This window comes from Pelobates fuscus, chromosome 4 (assembly GCF_036172605.1).
Source record: "Pelobates fuscus isolate aPelFus1 chromosome 4, aPelFus1.pri, whole genome shotgun sequence".
Classification (NCBI taxonomy): Eukaryota; Metazoa; Chordata; class Amphibia; order Anura; family Pelobatidae; genus Pelobates; species Pelobates fuscus.
In genome coordinates, this window is record NC_086320.1 from 288058398 (window position 1) to 288076679 (window position 18282).

The following is an 18282-nucleotide window of genomic DNA, read 5'->3' on the forward strand; positions in this document are numbered from 1 at the left end:
TTAAGAGTCTGAAATACACTGACAGGATCTCACTGCATGCTCTCATGCAGATTGATATTGGTGCTGGGCTTTGCCAGCTGACCAGTACTGATCACAGTATGAACGTCAGGAAAAGCATGCTGGAGGTTCAGCATTATAGGGATATCTCCCTGTCATGCTGAAAAAAAGCCACTAATTGTGGCTATGGCAAAACCACTGCTTATTCGTGTTTTCCACTTGTATTGTGTGTTACCCTATGTCGTGTAGTGTACCCTGTTTTTCCGTTCAGGAGCGTCCATATGAATGGATTCCATTCGTCTCCCGAACGGGGATTACCCCGGTGCCCCATTAGAACGTTCACACCAATTACTTAGAACATTCAAACCAATAACAAGTGTGAAACCGCAAGGGGAGTAATTCATGTGTGCTCCCCTGGGTGGCCGCCATTTCGTATAGACCAGGGATAGGCAACCTTCGGCTCTCCAGATGTTGTGGACTACATCCCCCATAATGCTCTTACACACATAATGCTGGCAAAGCATCATGGGAGGTGTAGTCCAAAACATCTGGAGAGCCGAAGGTTGCCTATCCCTGGTATAGACGAACGCCAACCAAGGGGAGTATTCGTATCCCGAAAGGCAGGGCCGCCATCAGGGGGTGACAACCATAACGGTTGTCACGGGCCCAGGTGGCCCTGGAGGGCCCGGCCGCCCGGGCCCCCACGTGTAGCGGCGGAATTGCTGCCGGTGCACTTTCACCGGGGCCCGCACGCTGATGGGGCCCAACGGGTGGCCCACGCACTTAGGGCCACCCAATGGGCCCCATATCTTCAGAGGCCCGGTCAGCGTGACATGGGCCCCTTTAAAAAAAATAATAAAGCAGCCTCAGCAAGTGCTGCTGGGAGGAAGTAGTCACTTCCTCCCAGCTCACTCCACGTGCCCGACAGTGAGGGAGAGTCAGCCGACTACTCCCATCAGCCCCAGCCACCCTCCTGCAAAGAAAAGGTAAGAAACAGGAGGGTGGCTGGAAAATGAGCTCTGTGTGTGTGTATGCATGCATGTATGTATGTCTGTATGTTTGTATGCATGTCATTTTGAATGTGTGTATGTATGGATGTCAGTGTCTGTATGCATGTCTGTATGTATGTCTATGTATGTATGTCTGTATGAATGCATGTATGTCTGTATGCATACATGTGTGTCTGTATGTATGTGTGTATGTGTATGTATGTTTGTATGTATGTCTGTATGCATGCATGTATGTATGTCTGTATGTATGTATGTATGCATGTATGTCTTTATGTATGTATGTCTGTATGCATGCATGTCTGTATGTATGTCTGTATGCATGCAGGTATGTCTGTCTATGTCTGTCTGCATGTATGTCTGTATGCATGCATGCATGTCTGTCTGTCTGTATGCATGCATGTATGTCTGTATGTATGTGTGTCTGTATGCATGCATGCATGTATGTATGTCTGCCTGTATGTATGTCTGTCTGTCTGTCTGTATGTCTGTCTATGTATGTATGTCTGTCTATGTATGTATGTATGTATCTCTGTCTATGTATGTATGTATGTATGTATCTCTGTCTATGTATGTATGTATGTCTATGTATGTATGTCTGTATGTATGCAAGCATGTATGTCTGTATGTATGTATGTCTGCATGCATGCATGTATATCTGTATGCATGCATGTGTCTGTCTGTATGTATGTCTATGTATGCATGTCTGTATGCATGCATGTATGTCTGTATGTATGCATGCATGTCTGTATGTATGTCTGCATGTATGTATGCATGCATGTATGTCTGTATGTCATTATGAATGTATGTCTGTCTGTCTGTATATTTTTATGTATGTCTGTATGCATGTCTGTATGCATGTATGCATGTCAGTGTCTGTATGCATGTCTCTGTCTGTATGAATGTATGTATGTATGTCATTATGAATGTATGTCTGTCTGTCTGTATGTCATTATGAATGTGTCTGTTTGTCCTTATGCATGTGTGTCTGTATGTATGTTAGTATGTGTCTGTCTGTCACTATGTACGCCTGTGTGTCTGTATGTATGTTAGTATGTGTCTGTCTGTCACTATGTACGCCTGTGTGTCTGTATATGTGTGTATGTCTCAGTATGTGTGTCAGTATGTATGCGTATCAGTATGTGTGTCTGTTAGTATGTGTGTGTGTGTGTATTCCTGTGGGTGGGATTTGGAGGCGGCCCCTGTGGGCGGTCTTGGAGGCGGGCCCCCAGGGGCCCAGATCCTGAGCTCAGTTAGGGGCCCCAAAATTTCTGGTGGCGGCCCTGCCGAAAGGAGATGCTTCCCTTGCATGGTGTTCGCACAGGAACCTCACAAATGGAGACCGGTCAGGGAAATTTACTTTTGTGCGGGTTCCTAGGGCTATTCTGGCTGGCTTTCTGTGCCTGGGAGACAAAGAAACTAGATCCCTTTTCCCACGACTTGGATCCCAGGCACAGAGGATCCTGGGATGAAGACCCCTGTTGTTTTGTGTGGAAGACCCTTTGCAGGGGGTTATGCATATAAGCCGTGTGTGGCACAATAAAATAATGTTGTACTCCAAGAGCTGTGTGTTGTTCAGTTACTGGGGGGGGTGGGGGGGGGGGTGGAATGGGTGTCAGCTGACTGAGGGGACCACCTGGCATCGAAAGATACTGACCTGTGGATTTAACCCCTGCTGGTACCTTTACTGCATGACAGTCTATTGCCTCACTGGGCACCAAAGCCCTGCATGACGGCATAGAACATGTGAAGTGATTTATTTCATCCATATTAAAAACCTACACTTACATGTATGAGTCAGAAATACTTATTTAAAGAATAATACCCATATGCTTTTTGGAGTATGAATTACGATTGTTGTGTTACGTCACATGGGGAAAAAAACTTTCAGTCTGTTGATCATTATAGAAAATATACCATTGTAATGTGAACTTTAAGGGTATGAGTTGACTCACCTTTATTTGCTCAAGTAATTAGTGTAGTTAAGTGCTTAAGAATGTAACCAGTCCACATATAACGAGGTCATCGTGTTCATTGTGGAGAAATCAATGGAGTCCAAGCTGGCAATCAGTTTTCAGTGTCTTGATTTTACATGGCCATTGTTTCCTGTGAATCCTTCATCAAACCAAACTTGGTCTTTCCTTTGATGCAAAGGCAACCCTAAATTCACAACCACATAAAAGGCACTGCACTGCAATATAAAACAAATATACAGAACTATATTCTCTTATATAAGATAGTTGTTAGTTCAGTCTGGATAAATCAATATTAAATGCACAAACATATAGTGCAAAAATATCTAGGTTCAATGCACCCCTTAGTAAAAAAACAAAAACAAAAAAAAAAAACCAAAGCCACCAAGGTCAGATCTTGGTATAAAGGTGTAGAGAGAGAAGGCAAGATAACCCACTGGAATATACTCCTAGAAAGTAGACTCAAAAGCAAACAGCAGACACAGGAAATATGTAAAACCGTCTTATAAGTTTATTCCCCAACTAAAAATATCTGCTTACTTTAAAACATGGCAAGCTCTCATATGGAGGACTCACAATCAGGCATGCAAAAACAAGTTCCAGAAGAGAACAGCACGAGGTCTACCAAAACTACGTTTAATCTTTGCCCTCTATGACGCCAGATGTCACGTGATGCGTTTCACCGTTACACTGCATGAGCTTCTTTCATCAGAAGAAATGTGTGTTTGCACATTTATTTTGTGTAGTGCATGCAGCTGATCCATATTTAATATTTAAATAACTGAGCACATATTTTTTTATTTTTCAATTTGACGATTTTGTATTATTTTGAGCAATTAAGGGTACAGAAAAGAAGAGGGAGGTGGGGTGAATAGATTTAATCAATGCACAATACAAGATGCAAAGCATCAACTCTTATACAACTGGCAATGAAAACACTTATGGTGTACATGTCATGTACCCAGCAAACATTGTGTTCCACTTTCCCCATAAATTCTCCCATCTCTCACTCTCCATGTCGGCCCGCAGTCTCCTACACATTTGGTAGGTATATTCACATTTATTTGGCAGGTACATTCACATTTATTTGGTACGCGATCTCCACGAGTCCCACATTTTCAGGAAGGTGTGATTTGGTGGGAACAGTGTTTTTAATCCTTTCTCATACGAACACTGTGTGTCCAGGTTTGTGAGTAAGCGCTGTACACAAGGGGAGGTCATTTGTTTCCAGTTTTGAGCGATTAATCGCTGCGCTGTCAGTACTATATGCAGTAGAAGTTTTTGTGTGGCCTTAGGCGGTCCCATTGGTAGGTCAGTTAGCAACAGGTGTTGGGCTGCTAAGGGAATGGAGCAATCAGTTACTGCGTGTGCCATTTTGTGGACACCCGCCCAGAAGGTCTGAATGCGGGGGCAAGACCACCAAATATGTAGGACAGTGCCCTCTGCATCATTGCATCTCCAGCATACGTTGGAGGTGTTTGGATATATTTTATGCAGCCTACTCGGTACTATGTACCATCTATTGTTTTGTAGTGTTGTTCTATATGGGTAGAGGATTTGATCAGAAGGCGAGGCAGTTGGAAGATGCGTTCCCAATCTTTGCGTGGGAGAGAGCAATTTAGGTTGGCTTCCCATTGCTGTGCTATTTTTGAGACAGCAAATGATAAGTGACGTGAGAGTAATCTGTAACTCATGGAGATCGGTTTACACGTAGCAGGGAGTAACCCGGTAATACACATTTTTCCCCATACATTGGGTGTTGTGGGTAGTATGGTGGGTACAGCGTCCCTACAGTAGTGTTTGGTCAAGAACGATCGTAGTTGGATGTAGGAGTAGTGGGATGCCCTAGGCAATGAGTGCCGCTTCTCCAGCACTTCGAAGCTCAGTAGGGTACCCTGGTTGTACAAGTGCTCCAGGTGGGTGACACCTCTGCGTACCATGGTGAGGCGTGGGAATACAGTATGTGAGGGACTTGATCGGTGTTGCCAGTGACAAACCGGTGTGGCCACTTAGCAGGTTTGTATATTTGTCCCAGAGCTGCAGAAGTAGCCTAATCGTGGGGGGTGCCTTAGGCAGCTGTGGTCTAGATTTTCTGGGTATCCATATTATGTTGGCCAAGGCATGTGGGGCCATAAGTTCTCGTTCTAAATGCACCCACTGTGGGGGGAGGCATGGAGAAAATGTGGAAGGGCAGTGGCTATGACAGTTGCACAGTAATACGTGTGCATATTGGGTAGCGCTAGACCCCCACTATGTTTAGGGGACCATTTCTTAAGTAGGTTACGGCAATTATTCCATACAGTTACATAGTTTGCAGCGAATAGGTCTGTGTGGGCCTTCGTGTATGTAATCCCTAGGTATTTAAGAGTGTCCGTTCTCCATTCGAACATGTAGGCCTGCTGAAGTTGTTCGACCAGAGTGACTGGTAGGGATATGCATAGTGCCTGCGTTTTGAATGCATTGAGGGAGTAGTAGGCCACTCTCCCATAATCCGCTATCATCCGCATAACTACTGGGAGCGTGGTATGTGGATGAGTTAGGTATAACAAAATGTCATCCGCAAAGGTCCCCACTTTGATCTCTTTGTGGCAGACCCTCACTCCCTGGACTGTTCATTCTAATCCCCTCCAACAAGGGCTCTAAAGCCAGAACGTACAACAATGGGGAAAGCGGGCATCCCTGCCTTGTCCCATTTGTTATGTGGAATGGGGAGGAGAGGAACCCTGATTGGAGCACCTGTGCTGTGGGACCAGCGTATAGTGCAAATATTTGTTGGCTAACTCGGGGTGGGATTCCGTACGCCTCAAAGACTCCTTTAAGGAAGGGCCAGCCAAGGCGATCGAACGACTTTTCGGCATCTAGTGCGAGTAGTAGGGCGTCTGCCTCCCCGAAGCTGCTGGAGGATCACTGATAGTTTGCGGGTGTTATCCAAGCCTTGCCTGCCTTTTACAAAGCCAGTTTGGTCATCTTTAATAAGTGAGAGCAGCAGAGGGGCAAATCTGTTTGGTAAAATCTTTGCGTACAGTTTAGTGTCAGTATTAAGTAGGGAGATGGGGTGGAAGTTTTTACAATTGTCAGTCGGCTTATCGGGCTTTGGTAGGGTCACTATAGTGGCCAGTCGCATTTCCGTCGGCAGTGCTCCCCCCTCCATCGCCTGGTGAAAGGTCTCCAAAAGTGTGGAGCTAACGTCGAGGCATATTTTTTTATAGTATAGATTAGAGAGCACATCCGCTCCGGGGGATTTGCCGCCAGGCAAGTCCTTGATAGTGTCCTCCCCTTCAGTCAGCTTGAGGGGGCGCGTCAGGACCTCAGTCTGGTTTTGCGAAAGCTTTGGCAGTTTAATGCGGTCAAGAAATGTTTTCACTTCTACGTCAGTGGGAGTGTGTGTGTTGGGGTCATCTTTCAGGTTGTATAATTTGGAGTAAAATTGGGTGTCACATATTTTTTTTAAGTACCTTGCACACATTCCTTTGGTCTTTTTATTCCAAAACCAATCTGACTAGCCAGTATAACCTGTATGTTTCCTTTTGAACGCACACCTACCACCCTAACTAATTAGTGTAACCGGTCTAACTCCCCTCTAACCAGCATCACCAATGAAAACTAGTTTGTCTAATCTGATCTGCTGTTCCCAGTATTAGCTAACAATGCAGGATGGTCTATAAAGACAGCATTGGCATCACTACCACCAGTTTTTGTTGCAATAAAACAAATCTATTAGTGTAGTACTAATGTTAATTGTCTGTTTGAATAACATGCTGTGTCTGATAGTGGAAGCTGTTCCTCAGGGGTAAGTGGTACAGCCGCCTCCCTTCCCTCATTTTAGTTGCAATAAAAATTTTTTTAAACAAAATGATATATTCCACAAAATCCTTGCACTCCATGACTCCAAAAATATACAGTTACCTGGTGCTTGCAGTCTGGGGAAAGCAGTATAGGCAGAGCATAACGATGACCAGCACTCGGTTTTATGAATGAGATTTTAACATGAATTTGCATTAAAGTATACAACTTTTTAATCTCAGAAAGATAGATAATTATATATTTATTTATTATGTTGTTAAAGGGATTCTTCAGTGCCAGGAAAACAATCCCGTTTTCCTGGCACTAGAGGATCCTGGAGTGCCCCCATCCCACGTCGCTGAAGGGGTTAAAACCCCTTCCGACACTTACCTGAATCCAGTGCACTGGGTCAGGCTGGGTTCCGCCCACGCTGACGTGGGAGAAATAATGTGCATGCACGGCAATGGCCGCACGCGCATGCCCATTAGACCTCCCCATAAGAAATCCTTATTTAATGCTTTCCTATGGGGTTTCCGGTGACACTGGAGGTCCACATGCATAGGATGTCCAGCGTCGTTTAGACGACAAAAAGTTGTCTAAGAAGCTGGAAGTCCCTCTAGTGGCTGTCTGGTAGACAGCCACTTAAGGAGGACTTAACCCTGCAAGGTAATGATTGCAGTTTATAAAAACTGATTTAATTACACTTGCAGAGTTAAGGGTGATGGGAGTTGGCACCCAGACCACTTCAATAAGCTGAAGTGGTCTGGGTGCCTACAGTGTCCCTTTAAGTGTGTTTCCCGCGGGGGACAGGGAACGGTATGATTTACTTACCTAAACCTGTGTCTTGCGTGCACCACCGTTTTATTCCAGCGGGTGCTCTTTAGCTCCTGGAGCTTGAGAGTCAGGAACCGATGTCACTGCTGAACTCTCATGAATGCGCGAGAGTACACTGAAGAGGTCTAAAGAGGATCAGTGAGATCACTACTTTGTCTCAGCATATTTCTTGACTGGGTTTGAATTTCTGTGAAATTAATATTAGAAAATGGAGCACATCTCTTGTTCTCCTCCTGATGTAGGATGGTTGGAGGACCCACAAAAAAGTGTGTGGTTTTCCTAGTTACTATCTGGTTGAGCTTGGATGAAAAATGGTAATTTTCCCTTTCATTCCATTAAAATAAACAACAGGAGAGTGGGACCCATTGAAACCCCTCCATTCATTCCTGGCCTGAAGCTAATCGGTCTGTATTAATGGCTGATATTATGCCATTATGGATATTATGGATGCATAGCTGGGAGTAATGGGTGTGGATGGCTGGAGGGTCTTGTTGAGGAACTGCATCCTGTTCTTGCATACCCATTCTCTCCTTCCCCCTCCTTTATTGACGTCGTTGGATAATATCACCACTGACAACATCGGTGTCCAACATGTGTGCTGGTGCTGCAATTATTGATTTATTCAACTTTTGCTCACATTCTTTTAACAAAAAGAGTCCGTGGTGGCATACTTGATTTTGGAAGTGAAAGATGACAAAAAGGTTTTGCTCATTTAGTACTCTAAAAGTTGAGCAATAAATCGTGGTGACGTTTTTCTAGTAAAAAGCACATCACAGCGATACCTACAGGACATAAATGCAAGTTAATTAGCAAAGATCACTTACACAAATTTTGCTCCAACTGTGATTTTTGCTGCAAGATATGAATAGGACTTTGTAAATACTATTCTTTAGCAAAAAATATAAAATTCACATGCAGCACAAAGATGTAAATAATGCTGCAAGACAGGGCAGCTTCAAGAAAGCTTCCCAGCCAAGGACTATATTCAGCTCATTATTGAAAACACAAGCAGGATCTCTACATTATCATCTGACTGATACACAAGGGAAATGACGAAAAACTGGTAGAAAGCATTCAGCCTTGAGATTTCAAAATATGTTGTTTTTTTTTTTATCTCTATAGGCTGACCACTGTGATTCACACATAGGCTTGACTCCATACTTCCTGAGATCCTTACAATGACTAATAGCAGGGCAAGAAGAACCATCTATTGTATTAAAGAAAAGTAAACATCAAGTTAAAATAGTTGCAGCTACCCACAGTAGCTTACAAATGTTTCATATATTTTATATGAAAAACCAAAACAAACGTACTTAATAAATCATACGGCTCTAGAACAGGGGTGGCCAAAAGGTAGATCCACATCATTTGCAGAACTAAGAAAAATTGTTCCAGAAGAATGACACACAGAACCTTCAGATATATGGAATGGTGGATTGATAAACCTACTCCATGTATGTGGAGTCCACATGCTGAAAATGAACAACCTTCCACGTATTTTATTCTAGTTTCAAGTGCTCCCACTCCATTTTCCGAAAATGGATTTTGCACTATTACAAATGACTATAGTAGAACAAAAACCTTTAAACAAAATAACATTAGCAGCCAGAAGGGCTTTTGCCCACTCTTGGTTAAATTCAGAAATATCTTCCATAGCAATGGTGATGCTAAAGATCAGAGATAACCATTTGATGGACAAGCCTAACTACCCAGGTAAAAAAACAAAAAACAAAGTGTGGCTTCTCTGGGAGGATCTACAGGGATATTAGGTTGTGGTGGCCCAGGTTGTGGGCATAAGGTAACCTACAATGCCCCCCAAAAGATTATTTCCAGGACTATAGGTCTATTCAAGATATGTAGCTAACCTAAAGTTTCAAAATGAGGAATCTTAAAGGGAAACTCCAGTGCCAGGAAAACAATCTGTTTTCCTGACACTGCAGGTCCCCTCTCCCGCCCACCCCCCAACCCCCGGTTGCTGAAGGGGTGAAAACCCCTTCAGTCACTTACCAGGGCAGCGACATGTCCCACGTCGCTGCTTCTTCCTCCGACGCCGCTCCTCCTAGTGATTGAGTCGGCCGGTGGGCGAGACTGATCCTGCCCACCGGCCGGGGAGACCTAATGCGCATGCGTGGCATTAGCGCTCCCCATAGGAAAGCATTGAAAAATGCATTACAATGCTTTCCTATGGGGAAATTAGCGACGCTGGAGGTCCTCACACAGCATGAGGACGTCCAGCGACGCTCTAGCACAGGTTTCCTGTGCTATGATCCAGGAAGTGCCCTCTAGTGGCTGTCTAGGAGACAGCCACTAGGGGAGGACTTAACCCTACAATGTAATTATTGCAGTTTATTAAAAACTGCCATAATTACACTTGCAGGGTTAAGGGTAGTGGGAGTTGGCACCCAGACCACTCCAATGGGCAGAAGTGGTCTGGGTGCCTGGAGTGTCCCTTTAATTGGAAGGAGAGCATTTGAAACTCATTACAATATTGTACAGTAAAGAGAAATAATTTTGTGAAATAAACTGCTGTAATACAATAAAACACAGCTGTTATGCATAAATAGTTTTGCAGATACTTAGACCTAGATTGTAACTTCCCACAGGAATAGGGTCTTTATCCCTTCCTGTATTGTCTCTTAGTTATATTGTACTTTTCTGAATTAGGCAGGACATTACCAAATGTGTTAAAGTTTTAAATTAGAGGGGCAAAGGTTTAAAAATAACATCAGGAAGTATTACTTTACTTAGAGGGTAGTGGATGCATGGAAAAGCCTTCCAGCTGAAGTGATAGAGGTAACACAGTGAGGGAGTTTAAGTATGCGTGTAATGGGCATAAGGCTATTCTAACTATAAGATAAGGTTAGGGACTAATGAATGTATTTAGAAAACTTGGCAGACTAGATGGGCCGATGGGTTCTTATCTGCCGTCACATTCTATGTTTCTATGTATCCAACATCCAGGAACAACTGTGAACTGTCCCCAGACAGAACAGAAAAAAAAGAAAAAAAAGATAATTGATGAAAGAAAAAAAAAAAAAAAAAAGGATGATTGATGGTTAAGGGACAGCCACTAAATGTGATTTTATTCACAGATCAAGTGAGAAATGACCAATAGAGAGGAAAAAAGTAGGAGCAATTAAAAAACCAAAAACAAAAAAAAACATATCTATACACATTATATATTTAATAACTGTAGAAACTCTAAACACATAAATATAGATAAAAAAATATATAGATAAAAGAACTAAAAGAACAGCTGAAGAAGCCTTTTGGTGAAACGCGTTCTGGAGGAAAAGAAGTGAGCAAAGAGACTTTTAAACTTGGACTTTTAGCCGAATAAGTGTTATATTTTAAAGATTTTTATGTTATTTAATAAATTTTTATAGAATTAATAAAATAATTTTTATATGCACTAACGGCACTTTTTCCTGCTTAAACTAAAAGAAGGAGTGTGGTCCTTAACCACATACACGAAGCAAAGTGAGCCTAATTTCTGGCTCTGGGTTTGTGAGTACCTATTCACTATATGTATTTAATTACTGAGTCTAAAACTGTATTACACTATATGCCACCCTCTATGCCTATCTAGGACTAGACCACTGGATAACAAAGAAGGGAAAGGGTCGCCTTAACGGACCCCAAAGCGCAAGAAACGGAGCTAAATTTATTAGCTCAGAAAAGTGTAAGTTGCCATTTCGTTCAATTTTATTATATAGGTTGCACTATGTTTTGTATTTTTTATGCTTTATTTAAGGTACATACAGGAAGGTTAATAATACTAAAAGAGGATTTTGAAGTCTAAGGTATAGGCTCTAAAATTTTACTTTATTTCACACCTTCCTTTGTTCACATAAGCGCTACACCGGCACGTCTATTTGTTCCACATAAATATAGATTTTTTTAATGCTCCGTTTTTCCTTAATTGGTTACTTCGTCTCATTTGATCTGTGACCTAAATGGAATGGAAAAGCACCTATCAGTGTACTGTAAAATATATGCATTGTACTTAAATTATGTATATATTTTACAGTACTCCGAATGGCTGATTTTGGTGCCATTTTGGTTCTCCCGAATCCTAAAATAATTGCAATGGACGAAATTTTTTCAACTTAAAACACTAAGAATCCATTCGGACAAACCACATTTTTTGCTGTGCGGAAGTCTATTATTAATCACATGCTTATAGGGAATATAAAACAGCATAAATGAAGATGATATCTAACAGGGAATCAATGGATTCAAAATAGATCAATGATTATTGAACTAATTAAAAGGAAAACCACTGTGGGACACTTTCAAGATTGGTGTTTGTGGCTTTATGTGCCAGAGGATGAAGGTGGATACAACCTTTGCGGACTGCGTTGTATTAGGGTGTCTGTGTAATGCGTAATCCTAGCACCAAAACAGACCACAACTAGACAATGGAGAAATGCTAAACCACCAAATGTACTGAAATAATTGCGGTTATCATTGATATTGCATTCGCTGCAGTTTGTGATACAAAATATTTTCTTTATTTGTTTTTAGCTGTATATGTTTGCAAAACAACAAAAACATTTATTTTATGAAAGAATTTACATTTTTATTTCCTGTGTCCCGGATCATGTCTTTGACCTCACTTTTATTCCCCATATCTAGTCAATCTCCAGATCCTGCCACTTTAAAATTAAAGAAAAACCACTACAGTGTGCTCTGGTGGTTAGGGTGCCGGTGATACCGGAGAAACTGACAGAAGCCAAGCACAGAGAGATGGACACAGGTTTCTTCAGGAAGGAAGAGATTCTTTATTCGATTCACCGACCGGGACTCAGAGGGACTAATGTCACCAAAATACAACAAGATCTGAGCCCCGAACAATAGTGTAGGTTCCTTATATAGGCATGTAACTCCACCCATAATCAGCTCCACCCACACATACTCTTACCCAATCAATCGAACAAGAACTAACTTCCTGTTTGACCACATGGCTTGCCCAGCACAATGGAGGAGGGGAATACTACATCCTGTATTTCTCGCACATGCTCCGTACACTACTGATTGTATCTCTGCCACGTGCAACCAACCGACCGATACACCAGTATATGCACGTACACATACCACGTGGTAATCTCGGCCTACTAAATTAATTTTTACCGAGATTCCAATACACCGGGAGTGCTTTGGCGCAATCTCTTACTGTAAGCAAACTGTCTGCCAATGGTTTGACAATTTACCTGGGTGCAATGATCTCCTTCTACCTTCATGAGAGCTGGAAGCTCCTGCATGGAGCTTTTATTAGCTCTTCTAAACTATACCCTGGCATGCAGGACGAGATCAGTGTCTGAAAGCGTCAGGCTTAGTTCAATGCAGAGAGCTTTCATGACTTCTGCCTGGCAGATTATAGGTACGTATTCAAATAGTTAGCAAATAGTTTGACTACTTACACTGGGTGGGGGTCCATTAGGGCTATACTAGCACCATAACCACTACAGTATGCTTTAATATGAATATAGCAGAATCTGAAGACTGACCTCTATTTTATTCCCCACATCCAGATGGAATACTGGAACAAGAAGTAATAATGTGTGTGTGTGTATGTATATATATATATATATATAAAATATGTTAATATATATTTTAGACTAAAATAGCAAAGCTGTGACTACAGATAACTGACAACAGATAACAGAAAACCTAAACTCTGACAACAATTTTAACCTAAATAAAAATTAAATTGACTATATTTCTGAGTTCAGTGAATAAACGCATTTCAATTTAGGGGTTTATTCACTAAACTCTAGAATGTAGAACTGACGACATCCTAGCATAATCTATTCAAACCTAAATGACCCAATTGTGCAGCTCAGCTATAGCTGGGTTATTATAGCCTCCATTTCGCTAGTGAGATATGAATTTATTATAAACCCCCATCAGCACTAGCTGATGACAGCCGTGCCCAATTACCAGAAATAAGGTGTTTCCTGTTCAGTATGTAACAATGTATCACCCTTATTCCTGATGTACTGTCACACCGTGCCTGGCATTGCTGGCTTAGACCTGGCTCTCCCACTCCTATAGTGCCCAGCCTGAAGGTACAGGTTAGCTGTCAGTGAGGAGGATCAGGAAGCTGTGTGTTTGGTGAAGAGAGCATGCTCAGCAAGGTGGGTTTGCTGCCTCCTCCTCCTCCATAGGCCGGGGATAGGAAGCGTTCACTGGGCATAGAGGAAGTGACTGTGTGTTTCTCAAACACATAAACACACTGCCACAAGGCTGGGAACCGCTGTGTGCGGGGGACAGGGCAGGTGGACACCCGAAAATCATAGGACTCAGGTACTGATAGGCTTCTGCTGAGAACAGTGAGAATGGTTTCTTGATACAGATCAAATTCCAAGGACTTCACTAATAATAGACTGAAGACACAAATATACTGTACCTGCATCTAGCAATAGCAGTTACTGGGTTAATGTGAGGCTGGAATTACAAACACGATTTAAAGGGATTATAGGGATCATAAGGCACCATTCATCAGACCTGCTCCAGAGAGTGATTTCCTGTCATGCCTTGGTTTATAGACCACCTATAAAAGTTGTGGGCTGTTTTTTACCAAAAGGATCTTGTTTCTGGACTGGCAGCATCAACATAGAAACTAAACTAGTAACTGGTTTATAAAATGAAATGCAATTCTGATTTTCAGATATTTATAAATTTAAAAGAAATAAAGGACTTTTGAGATAAATGCTGGAGTGAGAATATAGTAGCCACATATTAAACAGTTCTACGTATCGTGCATGTTTTTCGTTAATATCCCAGGCTGAATACCAAATTACTGCATTAATGGAAAAACTGTAATATACATCAATGAAGTACCAACAAATGGATTAACAGCAACTGTTTCAAAGACGCAAGAGGCCTGGTACTCCGCAGACACAAATCATATCCCGATAAATCAAAGAAATCAAGGCCAGAAAAATACTTTGGAAACAAATAAAATAACAATCCCAGATTACTGGCACGTTGCAACAACAATACAATCAGCTTGGATAAAACACAATTTTAAACATTCTAAGACAAAAAAAAGTCCCCAGATGATGAATTTCAAGCCATTTTTTTGACATCTTACCTTAAGTGACACATTTTATATTTTGTTGGCAGTTGTTTTATTTCCCCCAGTTTCAGTTTCAATTTCTTTCTATTTGTTGTTTTTGGTTGTTTTTTTTCTGCTCATCATTTCTTATTTTGGTATCTTCTTCCCCTAATACCATGGATGCCTCTGCATTGGAGCTCGATGCTCTGAAGTTTGCCAAACTGGCTGTGGTGTATGACCAAGCCGGAAAATATAAAGAAGCGGTGTTCTATTACAAGGTATGAGCCTTAATATACCTCATATTTAAAGCAGTAGTAATTGGGCTATTCACTATAGCGTGACTTGGCAGGATTCAAATGAGAATTCCAAATATTGGACCATAACAGCCATTGCTTGGGGAATGGCTGATGGCTTGGAGATTTGTTCAAGTTAGATAATTTTGACCTAAATTTAAAATTCACATAGAATCCCTGCCAGTCCACATGTTAGTGAATAACCCTGTGATAGAAATGTGTGTGTGTTCAGCAGGGCCGGTGCAAGGATTTTTGGGTACATAGGCGAAGATGAATTTTTCCGCCCCCCCTCTAAAATTAACATCTTCACCTATGTGCCTCCTAACCAGCCCCTCCCTCTTCCCCATCCCTTAGTGTTCCTCTCCCCCCCCCTCTTTTCCCTGTCCCTTGGTTTTTCTCTCCCCTCCCCTCTCTGTCCCTTGGTGCACCCCCACCCTCTTAGCGGTCACACTCCCCTTCCTGGTGTGCCTCCTACCTGTCTTGTAGCGTTGCGGAGCAGACCCTCTACAGCAGCTTCAGTTTTCTGTACCTGGCTGGACTGACAGGAAGTGCTCTCTCAGTGAGCACCTCCTCTCAGTCTGGCAGGGTACAGGAAACAGAAGCTCCTGTACTGCGCTCCGCCACGCTACACTCAGTGGTGTATACACACTAACAGCCACACACACTCAATGACAAACACACAGACGTCACTGACAGACACAGACTCACTGATCTGACACACACTCATTCATTGACAGACACACACTCAATCACAAACATACTCTCACTGATTTGACAGACACTCACACACACACACACACACTCACAGACACACACACATTCATACAATCATTCACAGACACATACACACACACTCACACATACACAGACACACACTCACAGACAAACACAGACACACACACACAGAAAAACTCATAAACACATACAGACACACACTCACAGACAAACACATACACATACACACACTCACACATACACAGACACACACTCACAGACAAACACATACACAGACACACACTCACAAACACATACACAGACACACACTCACAGACAAACACATACACACAGACACATACACACACTCACACATACACAGACACACACTCACACATACACATACACACATAAACACTCACAGACAAACACATACACACACAGACACATACACACACTCACATACACAGACACACACTCACAAACACATACACAGACACACACACACAGAAACACTCACAGACAAACACATACACAGACACACACTCACAGACAAACACATACACACACAGACACATACACACAGACACATACACATACAGACACACACTCACAGAAAAACACACACACACAAAGACAAACACACACACACACTCACAGACAAACACACACTCACACATACACTTTCAGATACACACTCACAGACAAACACATACAGACACACACTCACAGAAAAACACATACACACACACTGCCAAACACATACACACACGCTGACAAACACATGCACACACACACTGACAGACACATACACACACACACTCACAGACAAACACAGACACAGACACACACACTCAGACAAACTCACAAATACACTCACAGACACTCACACATACACTTTCAGACACACACACACTTTCAGACACACACAAATTAATAATAATATCCACCCAGCCTCCCTACCTGGAGAGCTGGTGTGGATGTGTCCCTGGGGTCCAGTGGGGCTTCAGTGCGGCTGGCGGCTTTGTTCTAATGAGAGGCGGCGAGGGAGCTCTAACCTGTCTGCTCTGCTCCCTCGCGGGCTGTCTGCTGATGCCGGGAGCCGGAATATGACGTCATATTCCGGCTCCCGCAGCATCAGCACACGGCGCGCGAGGGAGCAGAGCAGACAGGTTAGAGCTCCCTCGCCGCCTCTCATTACAACGCTGCCGCCCGCCGGGGGTCCAGAAGGTGACCTGGCAGGAGGGAGCGCTTCCCTCCTGCCGGTCACCGAAATCTTGCGCCCCCAGAGCCGGTGCGCCCTAAGGCGGCCGCCTGTGCCGCCTTATGGACGCGGCGGCCCTGGTGTTCAGCAGCAAATCACAAAGGGATAAAGTAAATGGTGCATTGTGGGGGCAGCAGGTTGGGCAGGCCTGTTTTAGACCAAAATTTGGAGATATATATAGTTGTTGGGTTTTTTTTTTAATTTTTTTCAGTTTGCACAATGATTGGCAAATGACCGCATCCTTTTTTATGTTTAAGAACTTTGTCAAGTGCAAAGAGGAAACGTTTCTCACAAGAAAAATGGGAGTAGGGGGGTGCAAAAAAAAATGCGACATTATAGCATCCTTAGTACCCCCCTCCCTCAGGGTGCCCCTCCCTTGGCGCTGAAGGGGTTAAAACCTCTTCAGTTACTTACTTTAATCCAGCGCCGGGCTTTCTCGGCGCTGGTGACCTCTCCTCCCCCGCCGACGTCAGCTCCTGACTGGTGCCGAATGAGCATGCAGGAAGACCGCCACTAGAGGTTGGATTAACCATGCTATGTAAACATAGCAGTTTCAGAGACTTCTCTGAAACTGCTATGTTTACATCTGAAGGGTTAAAACCTGGGGGACCTGGCACCCAGACCACTTCATTGAGCTGACATGGTCTGGGTGACTATAGTGTCCCTTTAATGTTGTTGTTCTGGTGAGTACAATCATTACCTTCAGGCATTTTCATGCAAACACCTTTTTTTTCAGCGAAAATGCAGTGTTTACATTGCCCACCTAGGAACACCTACAGTAGCCACTCCTCAGATGGCTGGTAGAGGTGCTTCCTGGGGCAGTGCTGCACACTCATAAATTCTGATGATATCAGCAAAGAGGCAGATAGAAGGCAGGGATAGCCCCAGCGCGGCGAGGGAAATAAGGTACGTTTTATTTATTTAATGGGGTTAACAGGGGAGCAAGCTAAATGGTGTTTTTAACACTACAGGGTCAGTAATACATGTTTGTGTTCCTGACCCTATAGTGTTCCTTTAAGTATATGCAGATGTAAGTTTAACAAAATAAAAAATAATCACACAGGGAAGCTTTAGCAGCAATCAGCCCCTCCCGTACAGGCTTATTCACTAAAGAATTATATTTAAAATTCGTACAGATACTATAAGAATCAGGAGGCGTTAATTTTGTGTTGCCGGTCTAATCTTATTCCATAACCCCTGGTCTAGACGGTGGTTCATAACACCCTATATGTAACTTTTTTCACATGCGATTGAGAAGAGACAGATTTATAACTTCAGCCAGTTTTGCAAATGGTACCTCTAGAATGTAAGCTCTTTTGAACAGGGCTCTCTGTTCCTGTGTGTCCAGCTCATC

General features: G+C 42.9%; 1 protein-coding gene across 1 annotated transcript in view; it reads left to right on the forward strand.

Annotated features, from left to right (window-relative positions):
• The first annotated feature begins 14775 nt into the window (after nt 1–14775).
• CAPN7 (calpain 7) overlaps nt 14776–18282 on the forward strand; it is a 59660-nt gene continuing 56153 nt past the window's right edge. Inside the window, exon 1 of the mRNA XM_063452179.1 lies at nt 14776–14935. Within this exon, the coding sequence (XP_063308249.1) occupies nt 14834–14935 (102 nt within the window). The 5' untranslated portion in view covers nt 14776–14833. The remainder of the gene's footprint in view (nt 14936–18282) is intronic.